The 16384-nt window shown below is 42.8% G+C and overlaps 1 protein-coding gene across 13 annotated transcripts in view; it reads right to left on the bottom strand.

Moving 5' to 3' along the window:
- The window catches only part of KALRN (kalirin RhoGEF kinase), a 991119-nt gene that overhangs the window by 85099 nt on the left and 889636 nt on the right, over positions 1 to 16384 (bottom strand). For all 13 annotated transcript variants that reach the window (XM_043992602.1, XM_043992601.1, XM_043992603.1 and 10 more), the window contains 7 exons: positions 12066 to 12132; positions 9797 to 9900; positions 9401 to 9470; positions 8929 to 9015; positions 6644 to 6736; positions 4811 to 4861; positions 3363 to 3440 (listed from right to left, as the gene is read on the bottom strand). In XM_043992602.1, the coding sequence (XP_043848537.1) occupies positions 3363 to 3440; positions 4811 to 4861; positions 6644 to 6736; positions 8929 to 9015; positions 9401 to 9470; positions 9797 to 9900; positions 12066 to 12132 (550 nt within the window). The remainder of the gene's footprint in view (positions 1 to 3362; positions 3441 to 4810; positions 4862 to 6643; positions 6737 to 8928; positions 9016 to 9400; positions 9471 to 9796; positions 9901 to 12065; positions 12133 to 16384) is intronic.

Genomic DNA, 16384 nt, shown 5'->3' with positions numbered 1-16384 from the left:
TTGCTTAATAAAATAATTCCTTTGACTGTGAATGGAGCTTCATTTTCTTTTACTTATCTACCCTACCACCAAGGGCCCTGGGTATAAAATTAGCACTTCAACTTCTTTTTTTTTTTTTTTTTTTTTTTGCGGAGCAATGGGGGTTAAGTGACTTGCCCAGGGTCACACAGCTAGTAAGTGTCAAGTGTCTGAGGCAGGATTTGAACTCAGGTACTCCTGAATCCAGGGCCGGTGCTCTATCCACTGCGCCACCTAGCTGCCCCAGCACTTCAACTTCTTAAAGGCTGATAGATCATAATACAAAAGTACCACTTTACATCCCAAAGAATGGTAAAGATGTGTGTGTATCCACATACACACACACACACACACACACACACACACATATATATATATGTATATATACATATTAGCTCTCTTTATTACACTCACACACATATAAAAGAGAGTGAATCCAATGTTAGAGGGGAGAATTAGGAGGGTGGGAGGAGGGAGAAGGGAGATTGAGGGCAAGGGCCACAGGGAGAGAGCAAACAAGGCCAAATTTGGCACAATTTCAGATAGACCAAGAGGGGGACACAGAACAAAATATCTCATTTCCTCTTGTTCTTTCTTTTGGTTTGTCCTTATTAGAGACTAAAGGGTCAGAGTGAGATTTTGCCCGTTGTTTTGTATGCTTATTTTCTTGGGGTTTTTCGGTTTATAATAATTTTTTTATAAAGCACTTTCGGTTTTGGAGATTTAGCTACTGCCAAGAGGAACAGATGATTCCAGACAGAAGCAGGAACAATGGTTGAGATGTCCTTGTTGACATACTAATGGGGTCCATAATGTTAAATGTGCTGCTAATCCTCTTCATATCATTATCTTTAAGATCAGGGTTGTCATCAATTCCAAGAAGCCTTCCCCATCTAACCTCATTCCAACCTTGATTGTTTCCATCTCCCATTTTATTCCATTTTTCATTAGTACTTCTCAACAGATGTATTTGCTCATTTTCAGGAGTTCCATCTTCTATAGTACAGAAGACAAACGCCCCCTTTTCCTATTCACCCACCTCAGTTTCCGGGAATGGTTTTCCTAAGGTAGCTTCTCAAAGTAGTAACAGGGGGCAGCTAGGTGGCACAGTGGTTAAAGCACCAGCCCTGGATTCAGGAGGACCTGGGTTCAAATCCGGCCTCAGACACTTGACACTTAGTAGCTGTGTGACTCTGGGCAAGTCACTTAACCCTCACTGCCCCACAACACCCCCCCCCCCCAAACCAACAACAACAAACAAAAACAAAAACAAAACAATCAAAGTAGTAACAGGCTAGGGAAAGTAGTAAGCAGATCCTTTGGAAATGAGTTTAGAAAAGCCATAACTTCTCCAAACCCCATTCCACCTAAATAGCACATTAACCTCTAAGCAAGAAAGAAACATTACCAATTCTCATGCTCCTTTGAATTAATATTCAAAAATAATTTTATGTTCAAGGAACTTTTTTTTTTGGTCAGGGCAATGACAGTTAAGTGATTTGCCCAGGGTCACACAGCTAGACTGTGCCAAGTTTCTGAGGCTGGATTTGAACTCAGGTTCTCCTGAATCCAGGGCCAATGCTTTACCCACTGCACCACCTAGCTGCCCCCTCAATGAACTCTTAATTAATGTTTTTCCTCTGTTAATTATTTCTTATTTATCTTGTATATAGCGTTTCCCTTAAAAAAGCACATTTGCTTATTGTTTCCCCTAACAGATAGTGAGACCCCTGAGGGAAAGGACTGTCTTTTGCCTCTTTTTGTGTCCCCAATATCTAGCTCAGTGTGTTCAGTTGTTTTTCAGTCATGTCCAACTCTTCATGACCCTATCTGGAGTTTTCCTGGCAAAGATACTGGAGTGGTTTGTCATTTCCTTCTCCAGCTCATTTTACAGATGAGGAAACTGAGGCTAACAGGGTTAAATGACTTGCCCATGATCACACAGGTGGGCAGTATCTGAGGCTGGATTTGAACTCAGGAAGATGAGTCTTCCTGAATTCAGACCCACCACTCTATCCACCTAGTTGCCCCAATGTAGCACAATATAGGTGCTTACTAAATGCTTATTGACTGACTTGTGAAGGTTTAGTTAACTATTAGATGTTAGTTTTCAAGTAGGAAAAAAATGATTGACCTGAATGTTTAAAATTCTCCATAGTTCCTACATCACAAACTTTGGGGCCTTATAACTATGTACCCTGCTATACCACCAACATGCATGTGTATATGTGTGCATATACATGTGAACACACACTGCTTGTAGCACAGAAACCTTCGACTTAGCTATGCGGTTGGACTCCTTGAGTTAAGACTGACCTCCTTGGGGCAGCTAGATGGTGCAGTGGATAGAGCACTGGCCCTGGAGTCAGGAGTACATGAGTTCAAATCTGGCCTCAGACACTTAACACACACTTACTAGCTGTGTGACCCTGGGCAAGTCACTTAACCCCAATTGCCTCACTAAAAAAAAAAATAGATTGACCTCCTCATTATATAGACAAGTTTATTACTTGAATTTTGACCAAATCTCTATTGCAATGACATATTGTAGTATGACAATGAGCCTGGATACTCAGAGGTGGGACCCAACCTTAGACAACAGCAAACCAGCTGAAAAAACACTTTGAATGTATGTCCCATGTCAGGCTCTGTGTTGTCACTTGAGGACCAATATAAGTTTATAGGTGACCACTGCCCCATTGTTTTCCATCAGTTACTGTGATCAAAATAGTTACTCACTTGGCAAAAGCCATTTACTAAGTTGCAGAGAGGTTGGGATGTGCATCAGTATTAGGTGTACATGTACCAATGGAAATTGTGCCCCTAAAGGACTCCTTAGAAAGGTGAAAAAGGTCTCTCTATGGTTATTCTTTAAGGGCTCACCTCTATGATCAGCCAAAATCTGTTGGGCAACCCTTATACCTCTGCCCTCTCTCTGCATTCCTGCTTTTGTCAGTCTCATGTCATTTTTTTTATTTTTTTTGAAGTAACTTTTAAAAGTTTGGCATTTCTAGTCTTTGTGAGCCCTTGGAGATTTAGACCACAGTCTGGACAAATGTCCAACACTTCAGGAAGGGGGAAATAAGGTCCCTTCTTGGATGCTAAGTGCATAAAACCCCAAGGAATAGTGAGGAGGATGAGAGAGAAATATAGAAGTACCTCTGGAAGTCTTAGGTGAAGCTGCTTCATAGAAAGGAGGCACAGAGGGAAGTGTTTGGAAGAAAACCACCTGGATGGGCTTTTCTGCCTAGCTGCCCCTCCCACCCCTATTCCATCCCCCTCCCACTCCTACTCCATCCCCCTCACAAAAGAAAGAAGACTTAGAAACATCCTCAGCTGCTCACCTCAAATCCCTGCAGGCGTCCCAGGTTCATCATGTCATTGCAGCGTTTTGGAACAAGGCACATTAACTCTACTGCTTTCTGGAAGAGAGAGGCAGAAGGGCAATGTTAGCCCAGGAGGCTCATGGGAAATCCTGCTTTTAATGGAATACAAGGGTCCAATCTTCTGGTATCACTTCCTTCACCTGGGAGGTGAGGCTGCCTATGGGTGTCCGGATAAATTTCAGTCCCCCCCCCCCATTCTACTATATTATGAAAATGCTTGTTTTATTTCTTAAGTTCAGAACAAACTAAATAAAATTTAAAGACAAAAAACTTCAAAGAGTATGGAATCCTTTAAGTCAGGGTAGATATCCCACAGCACTTGAGGTAATTGCGGGGAGTCATTTGAGGGGTCCCATTCCCTTTGACTCTCCCATTCCTTTCCTCTAGCTCTCCATTTCTTCTTCCTTCCCACAGTCAAAACTCAGCCTGGCTGGTGACCCACAGGGCTAAAAAAAAAAAGGTTGGAAACTTTTAGCTAAACTAGATCCACCTGCTATCATCACGTTCAAGTGTTTGCTAAGTACATAGTTTCCTGTCTTCAGCAAATACATTTTTTCAATTCTAGGATTGGTGAAACTGAGACCCAGAGGAAAGGGAAAAGCTACAGAGGAGCAGAGGGTGGAACTGAAGCCACATGTCAGGAGGACCCTGGTCCACCTGCCTTGTCCACCTGGAATAAAAACTCAGGATTTCTGAAAAAAAAAATTGGAAGGGTCCACAAGAGTCATCTCTACAACTCCCTCAACAGGCCTTCAGCAATGGGGAATTCACAGCCACTTGAGGCAATCCATTCTATTCTTGGACAGTTTTAACCATTAGCCATTTTTTCTTTGTTCAGAACTACAACATATCCTCTCTACAACTTCTAGCCATCGATCCTGACTGTCCTCTGGGACAGAGGAGAACAAGCCTAATATCTCTTCCACATGACAGCCCCATTCATCAGTGTTTGGCAGGAAATGGTTTAGAGAAGACAATACAGAGACAGCTCCTAAGACACTTCTACATTCCTAAGATAAGTATTGCCCTAACCTTGGCAAATTGATATCAAAGGAGGCCCATGTGCCCTTATTAAACTTGCAGAACCATTGAGAAAAAAATCCTGGGCAGGACCTGCCATTGAGGTGCTTCATATGTCATTTTCATCTTCTAAGACTAACTACATCAGTAGCCATTAGTCAAGAGCTAATCAACTCTGTATCAGTGGTCAATAGTTACTGGTGTCCATAACTGTCCATCATTAATTCATCCTTATTCTGATTTAGTTGCCTTTTAAAAGATCCTCTTATTTTTCTGGGCTGGGAGGTCGAGTTTGGACTGAGGCCATTGGCTTGCCTGGGAAAATGTTGCTTTACTTTGTCCTCATTAACAGTTATCCACCCAACACATTTGTACAGGAAACTTACCTCAATATCTGCACACTCCAGACCTGCCTTCTCACTGTACCGTAGGAAGTCCTAAAGAGAATGTGGGGAAAGAAGAGAATAGGAGAAGGAAGGGGTGAAGTCAGTTAGTGAAAGACGCAGGAGACCCCCTATAACTGGCAGCCAGTCAAATCACCCCAGAGATCTGCATTGCAGGCAAAGATGGCAAGTGCTTCCAGCACAGCCTAGAAGTGAAACCCAGCCCTGGAAAAGACGAATATAAAGACAACTGGAGGGAAATTCAGGGATGTGGGAAAAGCCGGGGGTGGGGTCTCTATCTTGCCATGTAACATATATATGCATATTGATGCATTTCTACATATATGCACATGCATAACACTAATTGTAACAAACATGTCTAACAATTGCTAAAAAAAACCTACAGACTCTCAGTAAGTTACTCTCTATACTAAATTAAAAATTATAGACGTGGTGTGAAGGAAGATGCTATCTGCTTCCAGAGAAAGAAGGGACAAATACAAGTATGTATAGTATGATTTTATTTATACATATATTTATATGTGTGTATGTATACGCATATATGTACATATACATATACACACACACACACACTTTTTGTGTTTAATGGTAGCCATCTATAGGGCAGGGTGGGGAGAGAGGGAAAATATATAAAAAGTACACAGGAGAAGAAAAGAAAAGAAAATTTAGAAGGAAGGAGAGAAATAAGTAGCTTTGAACACAGTGTGTAATACTGTACAGTTTTTCAAAAATAGTCAACAGTAGGAAGTGTAAATTCATGGTTTTGTAATGATTCTTCACTTTATGTTTTACTGTGTACGTGGGAATTTTTTTTGTCTTTTACATATTTAAGTTCAAAATGAATGAAAAATGATAGACACAAGAAGTAAAACTTTGGGGAAAATGAAGAAATAATGTGATATGTAGAAAAAAAGATGCAGAAGGAGGATATGTGTATATAGATATGGAATATATATAGCTATATCATATATGTATGTACATATGTAGTTATATATACATATTAACTAGATATTTGTATATACAAGTGACTAGACAAATGGAAAAAATGACTAATAAACTGTTACAGATGTGTAGAAAATGCATGTAGAGATAAATTTTTAAGTGTCTATATTTTAGTATAGCTTGGGGGTATTTTGTTTAAAGTTAAAAGAAAAATAAATTATTCCTTTAAATCATCACCTTAACCAGTATTAACAACGATCACACTGTCTGCTCTCAGGCAATGTAATTACAAGCAACAGATGTTATGTCATGTATAATTGGATGCAATTACTAACAATGTTTATATATATATATATATATATATATATATATATATATATATATATATATGTAGAGACAGACAGAGAGACAGAAAGACAGAGACGGAGAGAGAGAGGTTTGCAATATGGCACATTGAATAAAGAATGTACCTTGAATCCAAAAAGATTTGGATTCAAGTACCACTTCTGATGCATAATTGTCTGTGTGACCTTAGGCAAGTAACTTAACCTCTCTGTGCTTCATGAAGGTCTTGCAGACTCTAGGTTGCAGAGAAAGTGCCTATCTGCATTGGTGAAGGGGTTTCCTCATCTGGGAGTTCCATATAACAATGAAATCACAGGTCCAGTCCATATAATCTATCTCCTCTCCCTTCTCTCTTTTCCTCCCTTCCCCGAGCCTAGCGCCGCGCCCCCCCCCCCCCCATCTCAAGTATGTGACCGGCATGGAACCACAATCTAGATCGCCTGGGCTCTCTATTAATCCTCAGTGGCAGACCACGAGTAAACACTATCTGCTCCAGATCTGAGTTGAGGCTCTCCTTAATCCCCTCACCTTGAGCAGCAGCTGGTACTTGGTTATTCTCTGAATGGGCTTGATGAGGAAGTCACTAAGTGTCAGCCTCTGGCTGATTTCTTGTTTCACTTCCTGAAAAATAAGAGAATTCAATTAGAAAAAGAATCACCACCCAAAGAGCTGCTTTCTGCAGGGCGCCAAGTGACCAGGGCAGCCTTCTCTCAGGAATGCTCCAGGACTTTTGTCTCAATTCATAAACATTAAGTACAGTACACCCTCCCCTCTGCCTGCATCATATGCCAGCTATTTACTGGTGGGTGCTGGGAGCCACCACTGCATCATGGTAGAAAGCCCTTATGTGGCACACTGTGGACATCATTCCCCCTCACACACGATATTACTGTTCAGCCAAACTGGCTTTCTTGCTGTTTCTTATGCACAACGTCCCATCTTCAGTCTGACTCCAGGCGCATTACGCTATCCACTGAGGCACCCAGCAGCCTCTAATTAGGGATGCTAACGGTTAGCTACCCTAAATCCTAATGCCTTTGTATACAATATTCCCCACGCCCAGGATACACACCTTCCTCAGTAATGCCTCACCTGAAAGAACTCCCTAGTGGCTAGTGCCACCCCCTGCCCCATTCTATCAGTTATTTTGTATAGATGTATACAGGTTGTCTTGTGTGTTTTTGCACACACATGCATGCATGCTTTGGTGCTGCAGGGGTTCATGAGGAGAAGAGAAGAAGAGGGAGTCCCTGAAGCTATACAAGGAAAAGACAAGATCGTGTTTGGCAATATTCATCAGATTTATGACTGGCATAAAGGGTAAGAGCAATACTGCACACACACACACACAAATATATGTGTATGTGTATAAAAGCACACACATGAATACATGTGCAATGTGACACACAGATCAATAAATGTGCACATGTATATGCACAAAGGTAAATATATGTGCTGTACATGTGTATATGGATACATGTTCATATGTAGCACAACAGGAATGCATGCACACATGTATATGTGCACATGGTCATGTGTGTACATGCGAAGATGCACACACAAGCATTCCTATCTCTACCTGCATATATCTATGGATATATGCAAGTTGTCTTCACCAATAAAATATAAGGTCCTTGAGAGCAGGGATTGTTTCACTCTTGTCTTTGCATTCCCAGCCCTCAGCACAGTGACTACTATACAGTAGGTATTTAATAAATGTGTTGATTGGTACCTCCCTTTTAAAGAGCACCACCTAGGGGGCAGCTAGGTGGCATAGTGGATAGAGCACTGGCCCTGGAGTCAGGAGGAAATGAGTTCAAATCCGGCCTCAGACACTTGACACTTACTAGCTGTGTGACCCTGGGCAAGTCACTTAACCCCAGTTGCCTCACCCCCCCCCCCCAAAAAAAAATCTACCCTTAAAGAGCACCATCTCTCTCCGCCTCCCACATGCCTCCTCTTTCTACTATTTCTGTATCGCTCTCACTGTGGGTGTTTTCTTCACTCACATCCTCGTATTGACTCTGAGAGCCTGAGGAGGACGGGGTTTAGTCCCCCCCATTGTTCATAGGCAGCCAGAGAAGTGCAAGAAAGGCCTTTATGAGCCAAACATCTTATGATGTAATGAAGGATAAAGCTGGAAGCTGGGCTCAAGTCTCCCAAAGCACAGCTGACGGCTCCTTCCATGAGATTATTCTTCCTCTCCTTTTTGGTCCCTGAAGCCCTGGAATCGCCATATTTTAACAGAGTAACATAAGGAAGCATGAGAAGGGAACTAGGAGGATGTGGATGTAGCCAAGAGTCTTTAGGGCTGGGAAAGAGGAGAAGAGAAACCAACAAAGTCACAGAGATGCTAAAGGGTAATGGGGCAAAAACCAACTGTCCTGGCATCACGGGAGGAATTAACAGAGTCTCCATGAAAGGTCAGTTACCAAATTGTCCCCTACATCCTTCTCCTTTTCTTGTAGATGTGGGGGACTATGGGTACAGAATGGTGCATCTACTGTCAGATGGGCTCACTGTGTTCATTTTGTTTAATTGTTTCTTTTTGTTATAAGGGAAAGCTCAGTGTGTGTGTGTGTGTGTGTGTGTGTGTGTTGTGAAGCAGGGGCCCCACTTCCTCATCTATAAAATGAAGGGGCTGCACTTGATGGTCTCTAAGATCCCTTCTAGCTCATAAACATAGTAGTGGGGGTGGGGTTGCAAATTGATGGATGACAGTGAATGGTGATGATCCACAGGCATCCCATAAATATGGATCGTAAACCCCCTTGGCTTTCGATTTCTACCACCAAGCCCGCCTGGCTGCTTACTTCAAAGTAGGCGTCATATTCAGCGACTATGTATTCTGACCGTGGTTTGTTCTGACAGTACCACACGTAGATGTGCAATTTCCGCTCCTGAAAAAGGCAGAAGGAATAATCATTGTGATAGCCAGACACTGTTCTAGCCCCTCCTCTTTTCCTTTGCTGCTGGGTTCTGTAGGGAGGCAGGAACCTTTCGGGGAGCTTACAGTTAAGTGAGCCCTCTTAACTAGACATGAAACTAAATGTGATGAGAGATAGGGACTAAACCTGTGAGACCTTGGGCAAGTCACTTAACTCCTCTATGGCCTCAGTTTCTTCATTGATGTAATGGGGAGATTGGATGAGATGACCTCTAATTTCTCCCCAAATTCTAAATCTAGGACTCTGGCTATAGGTCATTCTCTAAAATGCCGTGATGGAAAAACTTGAGGGAGGAGAGAAAAAGAGAAAGACAAAGAGTACCCAGAGGGACACTCACATGTTTAATAAAAAGTTGTGCCAGCCGGTCCTGCTCCTGAATACATTTTTCCAGTTCAGCCAGGAAAAAACTAAAAGGAAGAAGAGGAGAAAAACTCAGACCATTATTCAGAACTATTTACTTCCCTAACAATGAAAACATCACTCCCAGTAATCTTCCCAAGCCCCACATGACTTCACCCAGACTGGGTGTGATGTCCATCCTTGTCTATATAAAACACAAGGACTGGCGTGCTTTGGTGTATGCGGGGGGGCGGGTTGGGAGGGGGTGTAGGTGTGTGTTGGGGGGTGGGGATCACCCTTTCCCAAGCGCTTTTATCTTAGCAGCAAGAGGAGGATTCGGGAGTCCCAAGCGCTCAGGGATTTGGTTGTGCTGGAGACGTTGTTGGTCACTTACTCCTTATGCCAGTCGTAAATCTGATGAATGTTGCCGAACACAATCTTGTCTTTCCCCCGCATGTCTTCAGGGACACCCTTTTCTTCTATTCTCTTCATGAATCCCTGCAGTGCCAGAGTCAACAGTGTATTCTCAGAGAGAGCTGCAAACCAGCCAGCCAGCCCTTCTGGACCATGCCTGTGGCCACGCCACAGCCCCGGCTCAAGCTCAGACCTGCCCAGGCCACCCTCAGCCCCACCCGACTTGGAGATTGTTCTAAGAAGTTTACCCAGATGGAACAGAAGAGAGATTACTTTCAAGAAAGCCCTTTTCGAGGGGCAGCTGGGGGAGCAGTGGATAGAGCACTCACCCTGGATTAAATGATTAAAAATAAACAAATAAATAGATAGGTAAAGTATTTTACATTTCCATCCTCTCATTTCAGTCTGATTATAACACTATGAAATGGGTTGGGCAGATAGTAATAGTCCCATTTGGTAGATAAGCAGACTGAGGAACAAAGGTTTGTGTGTCTCTTCTAGGATCTGAGTTATTCTATTTTACCTTTAGAGCTCAGAGGCCAGGAGGCAGATGGGTCTGTTCTGGTGACACTGACTCCTACACTAAGTCAGGCTGACCCAAATTCTTAGGTTAATGTGTGTGTCCAAGTTACAGGAAGAGCAAATGAATCAATATGGATTTCACATTGTGGGGATGGGAGAAGAGGGAAGAATTTGAAGCCTGAATAACAGTGTAGAACAAGGATTACAGACCATTACGTCCTGGTTTAATTTATATGGCCATCCCTAAAAACCAGGCTGTTAACAGGACTCTGTCTCAATTATCCAGTGAGTTACCCTCTCAAGTATAGTTGTCATGGCTTTGAACCCCAATGCTGTAAAGCCTACAGGCACAGAGAGTCACTTAATGTAGTTCGCCAAGATCAACCCAACTTGTCCAAGCACTTTATTTTTTTTTTGGTGAGGCAATTGGGGTCAAGTGACTTGCCCAGTGTCACACAGCTAGTAAGTGTCAAGTGTCTGAGGTCGGACTTGAACTCAGGTCCTCCTGAATCCAGGGCCGGTGCTTTATCCACTGCGCCACCTAGCTGCCCCGGCCAATCACTTTCAATGGGGATAGTACTGTTGATGGTTCTTAAGCCACTATGTGCCAACTCCTGTGCTTGGTATATAGATCACAAACACAAAAATGAAAGTCCCTGTCCTCGGGGGTTTACAATTCTATCGGGGGATAGATAAAGAGGTGATCTTGGAAGCTACCATGACCTCTTGGCAAGTTCAAGACCATCTTCATCTCATCACACTGTCTACAGTTGGTGTTGACAAAAATGTTAGCTGGAAAAATAAATAAATGAACAAATTCAGAGAGGCTCTGTCGAAGGGGATTTTATCTATAATACATCAAAAAGTCCAAATTACTTTCCTGTTTCTTGGAAAAGAATGGCAGATTTCTCAGGCTCAGGATGTGGGGTGTTAGTCTACAATGCTGGGTACTAGATCCCTTCTTCCTAACCTTAGGATTGACCATCAGCATCCCTAAGTTAGAGGCATGGAGGTGGCACAGTGGGTAGCATGATGGGCCTGGAGTCAGGATGACCTGAGTTTAAATCAGACACTTATGACCATCAGCAAATTATTTAACGTCTGCCTGCCTCAGTTTCCTCATCTATTAAATGGGAATCATAATAGCACCTATCGCTCAGAGTTGATGTAAGGATCATGAGAGATAATAGCTGGCATGTAGCAGGCACTTAATAAACGCATTTGCCCTCTTTCCTAATTCTATCCATCCTCTATATCACAGCTTTTGAATACTATAATATGTTCTCTATGCCTTCTCTCTCTTTCCCAATATCTAAATCTGTCCTAAAGCCCATACATAGATGTTGGGGTGCCCTGCTCATACTCAGAGTCCTCATAGCTTTCACTCAGAAGAGCACACGGTACTCCCCAACTCCAAAAGGGATGCTAACAGTTGGACAGTCTCATTAAATATCAGAAGCAAAGAAAGGCCTTTTTCTCCAACAAAGATGGCCTCTTACATAGTCCTCAAACATCACATACACAGATCCATATCACAATGAACTGATCATGGGGGAAGAAGAGTCTAAAGATTTATGCATGAACTTACTAATTAATATACTCTATTTGATTCTAATGCAAATCTAAACATCATTTTTGCAAATACTCAGGAAAGGTTCCATTTCAGGTAGACACAATCTTGCAGTTTGTTTGGGATCAAATACACCAAGCTGTGCTTCTCCACTCACCTCTACCACAATTCCCAGGTCCTTAACATAGTCCTTCTCTGTCTGAACCAGCTCATTCAGGACAAACCTGAAAGGGAAAACAAAAGCATTGAGATATCCTATTAGTGTTCAAAATAGATGTTTTTTTTCCTCATTTAACTTCCTCATTAAAATTCACAGGATTGTTTTCACCTTTGAACTTTGATCATAAAATGGAAAATACCTATTCTACCCTCACATCTACCCCAAAATGTTCTCCATGATGAAAGGGAGAAAAATGGGGCCTAAATAGGGCTGGTGTCTTTCCCAAGGTGGGAAGAGATCTTGGGGTTTCTCTTCTCCAACCCTGGATTCTTTTTTTTCCTATACCACATGTAGACCTTCTTTACACCTACAGAATACAGACTTTAGAGCCAGAAGGCCATCTTAGAGACTACTCACTCCAAGGCCTTCATTTTTCAGATGAGGAAACAGGCCCATAGAGATGAAGCGACTCACTAAGAACGTCTCCAACTAATCAGTGAACCGCTAGGAAGTGCACAGCTGAGTCTGAAATGCTGCAAAACTAGACCACTCAGCCCAAGCTCACTGTTTCCTCTCTAAGCCTTTCCTCATCTCTAGAATGAAGGGGTGTATCTGGATGATCTCTAAGGCCCCTGTTAGCTCTGCCATTTTATGGCTAGAATGTCTACCTTTCTCTTCTGTTCCATTCTTTGGCTATGCAGACAGGTGCTAAGAAAAGAACAATAACAAAAGAACCTGTTTGATAACTATTTTCTAAAGATCATTAGGCTCAATGACACCAAGTTTAAAAAAACAACAGTCAGAGGAAGGTGGTTATCTATGGAGCTGGCCAGGAAAACCCCAAAGTCAAAGGACTGAGATCTATTGCAGAAAGGGGATTCTGTCTCCCCCATGATCCCTCCCACTGGCCATATTATGTAGACCTAGATTTAAATGATGCAATCAGACCACTGAGGAATAGCAGCAGAGACAGTCCCACAGGATATTAGCTTTGTATCTCATCAGGACGATTTTTTCTCAGTAGATTATTCAAACTGACTCCTAGGTTGTTCCTAAATCCATGGGACCTGGGCAACATTCCTCTGCTCTCCATACCTTTTCTTTCCAGACAAACAGCCAAGAATTAAGAAGTACTGGTTGGAGGGTGGGGGACACTGTGCTTTTTCTTGAGCCTAAACCCCATCCTTGCTGGCTGAGTGGGGAATTGGACAACTGCACTGTTGAATCTAACAAAAACAGGGAGAAAAGTCAAAGCTCTGGCCTGCCAGGGGTCAGGCTGTAGACCAGGGTTGCCCCCTCCTGAATTTAGGAAGCAAATTCACCTGAAATATTTGCTCTGCAAGGCATATTAGAATTATGGGAGCCAGTGGTATACTATTATAGAACTGTGGAAGTATGATATGGTAGAAAAAACAATGGCTCTGGGTTCAAATCCCACCTCTGACACTTACTACCTATATGACTTTTGATCTGTGATCCTACTATTAGCTAAGGCCCGAGACCACAGGGCAGAGGGTGGGAAAGAAGGAAGATGAGTTTCTTTATCAGTGTAAGGAATACTTCCATCATCCCCTCCTCTCCAGTGAGGATGGCTATGCTTCAGGCCACAAAAAGGAAATGACAAGGAAGAACACATCTAAATATACCTCCGAGGGAAGAGCAGTCCTCCTCACATGGACTTAGAGGGGTTACCGTTTATTAGAAAGTGGTACCAAGCCTTCCTACGGCAAAACCAGAGGGGAAATTCAGAGCCAGGCAGGCTCCCTGGGGCTTCCAGGCAGTTTTACCCCAGGCCATTCCCTTACTGAGAGATCCCTAGGTTCTTCTTTCAGTTCTCCAGGGAAAGAGATTTCATTCAAATCAAGCCAATAAGAATTTATTGAGGCATTTCCTACAGGTAAGTTGCTGTGTTTACAATCCAGCTGGGGTGATAAAATAAAAATACTGAAAAGCAACATTCCCATTTAAATCTTTGGTTGTTTAAGATTAAACAGGGGACAGCTAGGTGGCGCAGTGGATAAAGCACTGGCCCTGGATTCAGGAGGACCTGAGTTCAAATACAGCCTCAGACACTTGACACTTACTAGCTGTGTGACCCTGGGCAAGTCACTTAACCCTCACTGCCCGGCAAAAAAAAAGAAAAAGAAAAAGAAAAAGACCACAGGGCAATCCCTGATGAAACGGTGATTAATTTTTACTGATGCTAAGTTCTGTCTCCCCAGTCTGGTCCTAGAAGTTAGGGCCATTTGAGAAGTGGAAGTTACCATGTCTGCATGGCCCCAATCCCTCCAGCTGCAGCTAAGGCCCACTCCTCACTGTCCTTGATGACCAGCTACTCTGCAGTGTCACCATCATGAAACCTCCTTTCAAATGACAGAGCCCAGCTAAACTCCTCATCGGCATTCTCTTCTCTATTTGTTCTCCATGCACAAGACTTCCCACATCTATCATCTCTAGCCAGGACTTTTCTCCCACTGTCTACATACCAACTCTACCCTGATGTCCCATTAGAGCCTCCCAGCCAACATTTCCAAAATCAAGCTCATAGGATCATTATTATTCTTTTATTTTTTCCAGGGCAATGAGAGTTAAGTGACTTGCCCAAGGTGACACAGCTAGTAAGTGTCAAATGTTTGAGGTTGGATTTGTACTCAGGTCCTCCTGAATCCAGGGCAAGTGCTTTATCCACTGCACCACCTAGCTGCCCTCTCATAGGATCTTAGAAGTGGATGGGACCTCAGTAGAACCCCTCAAGTGTAGGCTATCTAGCACAACCCTCCCATTTTGTGGATGAGAAAACTGAGACCTAGAGATGTTAAATGACTTGTCTAATGTCATGCAAGTATAAAGCATCAGAGACAAGATATGGACTCAAGTCCTCTGATTCCAGAACCAATGCTTTTCCCACTAAAACACACTGTCTTTGTGTATTAAAGTTAACTATTTATACTATCAAACCAGCTTTTTTTCATGAATTCATTATTTTCTTTTAATCAGTGCTGCCACCGATTCCTATTTCCTCTGTATAAAACCTTGGCGTTCTTTTCGATTCTTCCTCCCAACATCTCATATCCAAGTCTATATCAAGTCTACCTCTACAAACTTTTGGATCTCTTGTCTCTTCTCTCTTTCCTCTGCCACCATCCTGATACACACCATTACTACCACCTTCTTGGACTACTGTAATAGGTTTCCCATCCTCTTTGCCCTCAAAAAAAAAAATGCCTTCACACCACTGTCAGACCAACTTATCTTAGACAAGAGTCATACTACTCCACTAGAAATTCTTTGGTGGTTCTCTCTCTCTCTCTTTTTTTTTTGGTTGGGCACTGGGGGTTAAGTGACTTGCCCAGGGTCACACAGCTAGTGAGTGTCAAGTGTCTGAGGTCAGATTTGAACTCAGGTCCTCCTGAATCCAGGGCCAGTCCTTTATCCACTTCACCACCCAGCTGCCTCCCTGGTGGTTCTCTATTGCCAATTAAGTAAAGTTCGAAGTTTTTCACCACACATCCAAGGCTTCCCTCAATTTGGCACCACCCTGCCTTATCTTGCATTCTTTTTATACACCAACCAAATTGGACTAAAGGTAGCTAGGCGGTGCAGGAGATAGTGCTGCATTCAGGAAGACCTAGGTTAAAATGCAGCATCAGATACTTACTAGCTGCCTTACCCTAGGCAAGTCACTTAACCTCTGTTTGCCTCAGTTTCTTCAACTGTAAAATGAATATGATCACATCCTTGACTTTCCAGGGTTACTGTAAGGATCAAAAGGGATACTATTTGTAAAGCACTTGACATAGCATCTGGCACACAGCAGATGCTTAATAAATGCTCGTTTCCTTCTTCCTTCCTTTCCTTTCAATATATTACATACTTTTCACTAAGCCCCTGTAGCTATACTTGCACTAAGTCCCTGTCATCTCTCACTCCCTTTGCTTACTGAACACTTATCTGTGATTCAAGGGCAACTGAAGGAGGGGGTTTCCCTTGTCTCGGCTCTCACCATACCTAGCACTTTGCTTATTACACCTGTCTGATTGATACACTTCTCATATATCAGAATCATAGCTGTAGAAGCTGGGGAGGGCCCTTTGAGCTCGGCTAGCCCAGCCCCGCCCCTTTTCCAGATGAAGAAACAGATGAAAGTAACTCGCTTTAAGTACCCCAGGATGAAAGCAGAAGAGCCAGGACATCAAACCCAGGCTCTCCCAAATCAAGCATGATGGCCACCGTAGCAGACAGCAGTGCCTGCACCATACTATACGCTACAAGACTATCAACTCCATGAGGACAGGGACATCCTCGAAACTTTATCT

This window comes from Dromiciops gliroides, chromosome 3 (assembly GCF_019393635.1).
Source record: "Dromiciops gliroides isolate mDroGli1 chromosome 3, mDroGli1.pri, whole genome shotgun sequence".
Classification (NCBI taxonomy): domain Eukaryota; kingdom Metazoa; phylum Chordata; class Mammalia; order Microbiotheria; family Microbiotheriidae; genus Dromiciops; species Dromiciops gliroides.
This window is presented reverse-complemented; position numbering and strand designations above follow the sequence as displayed.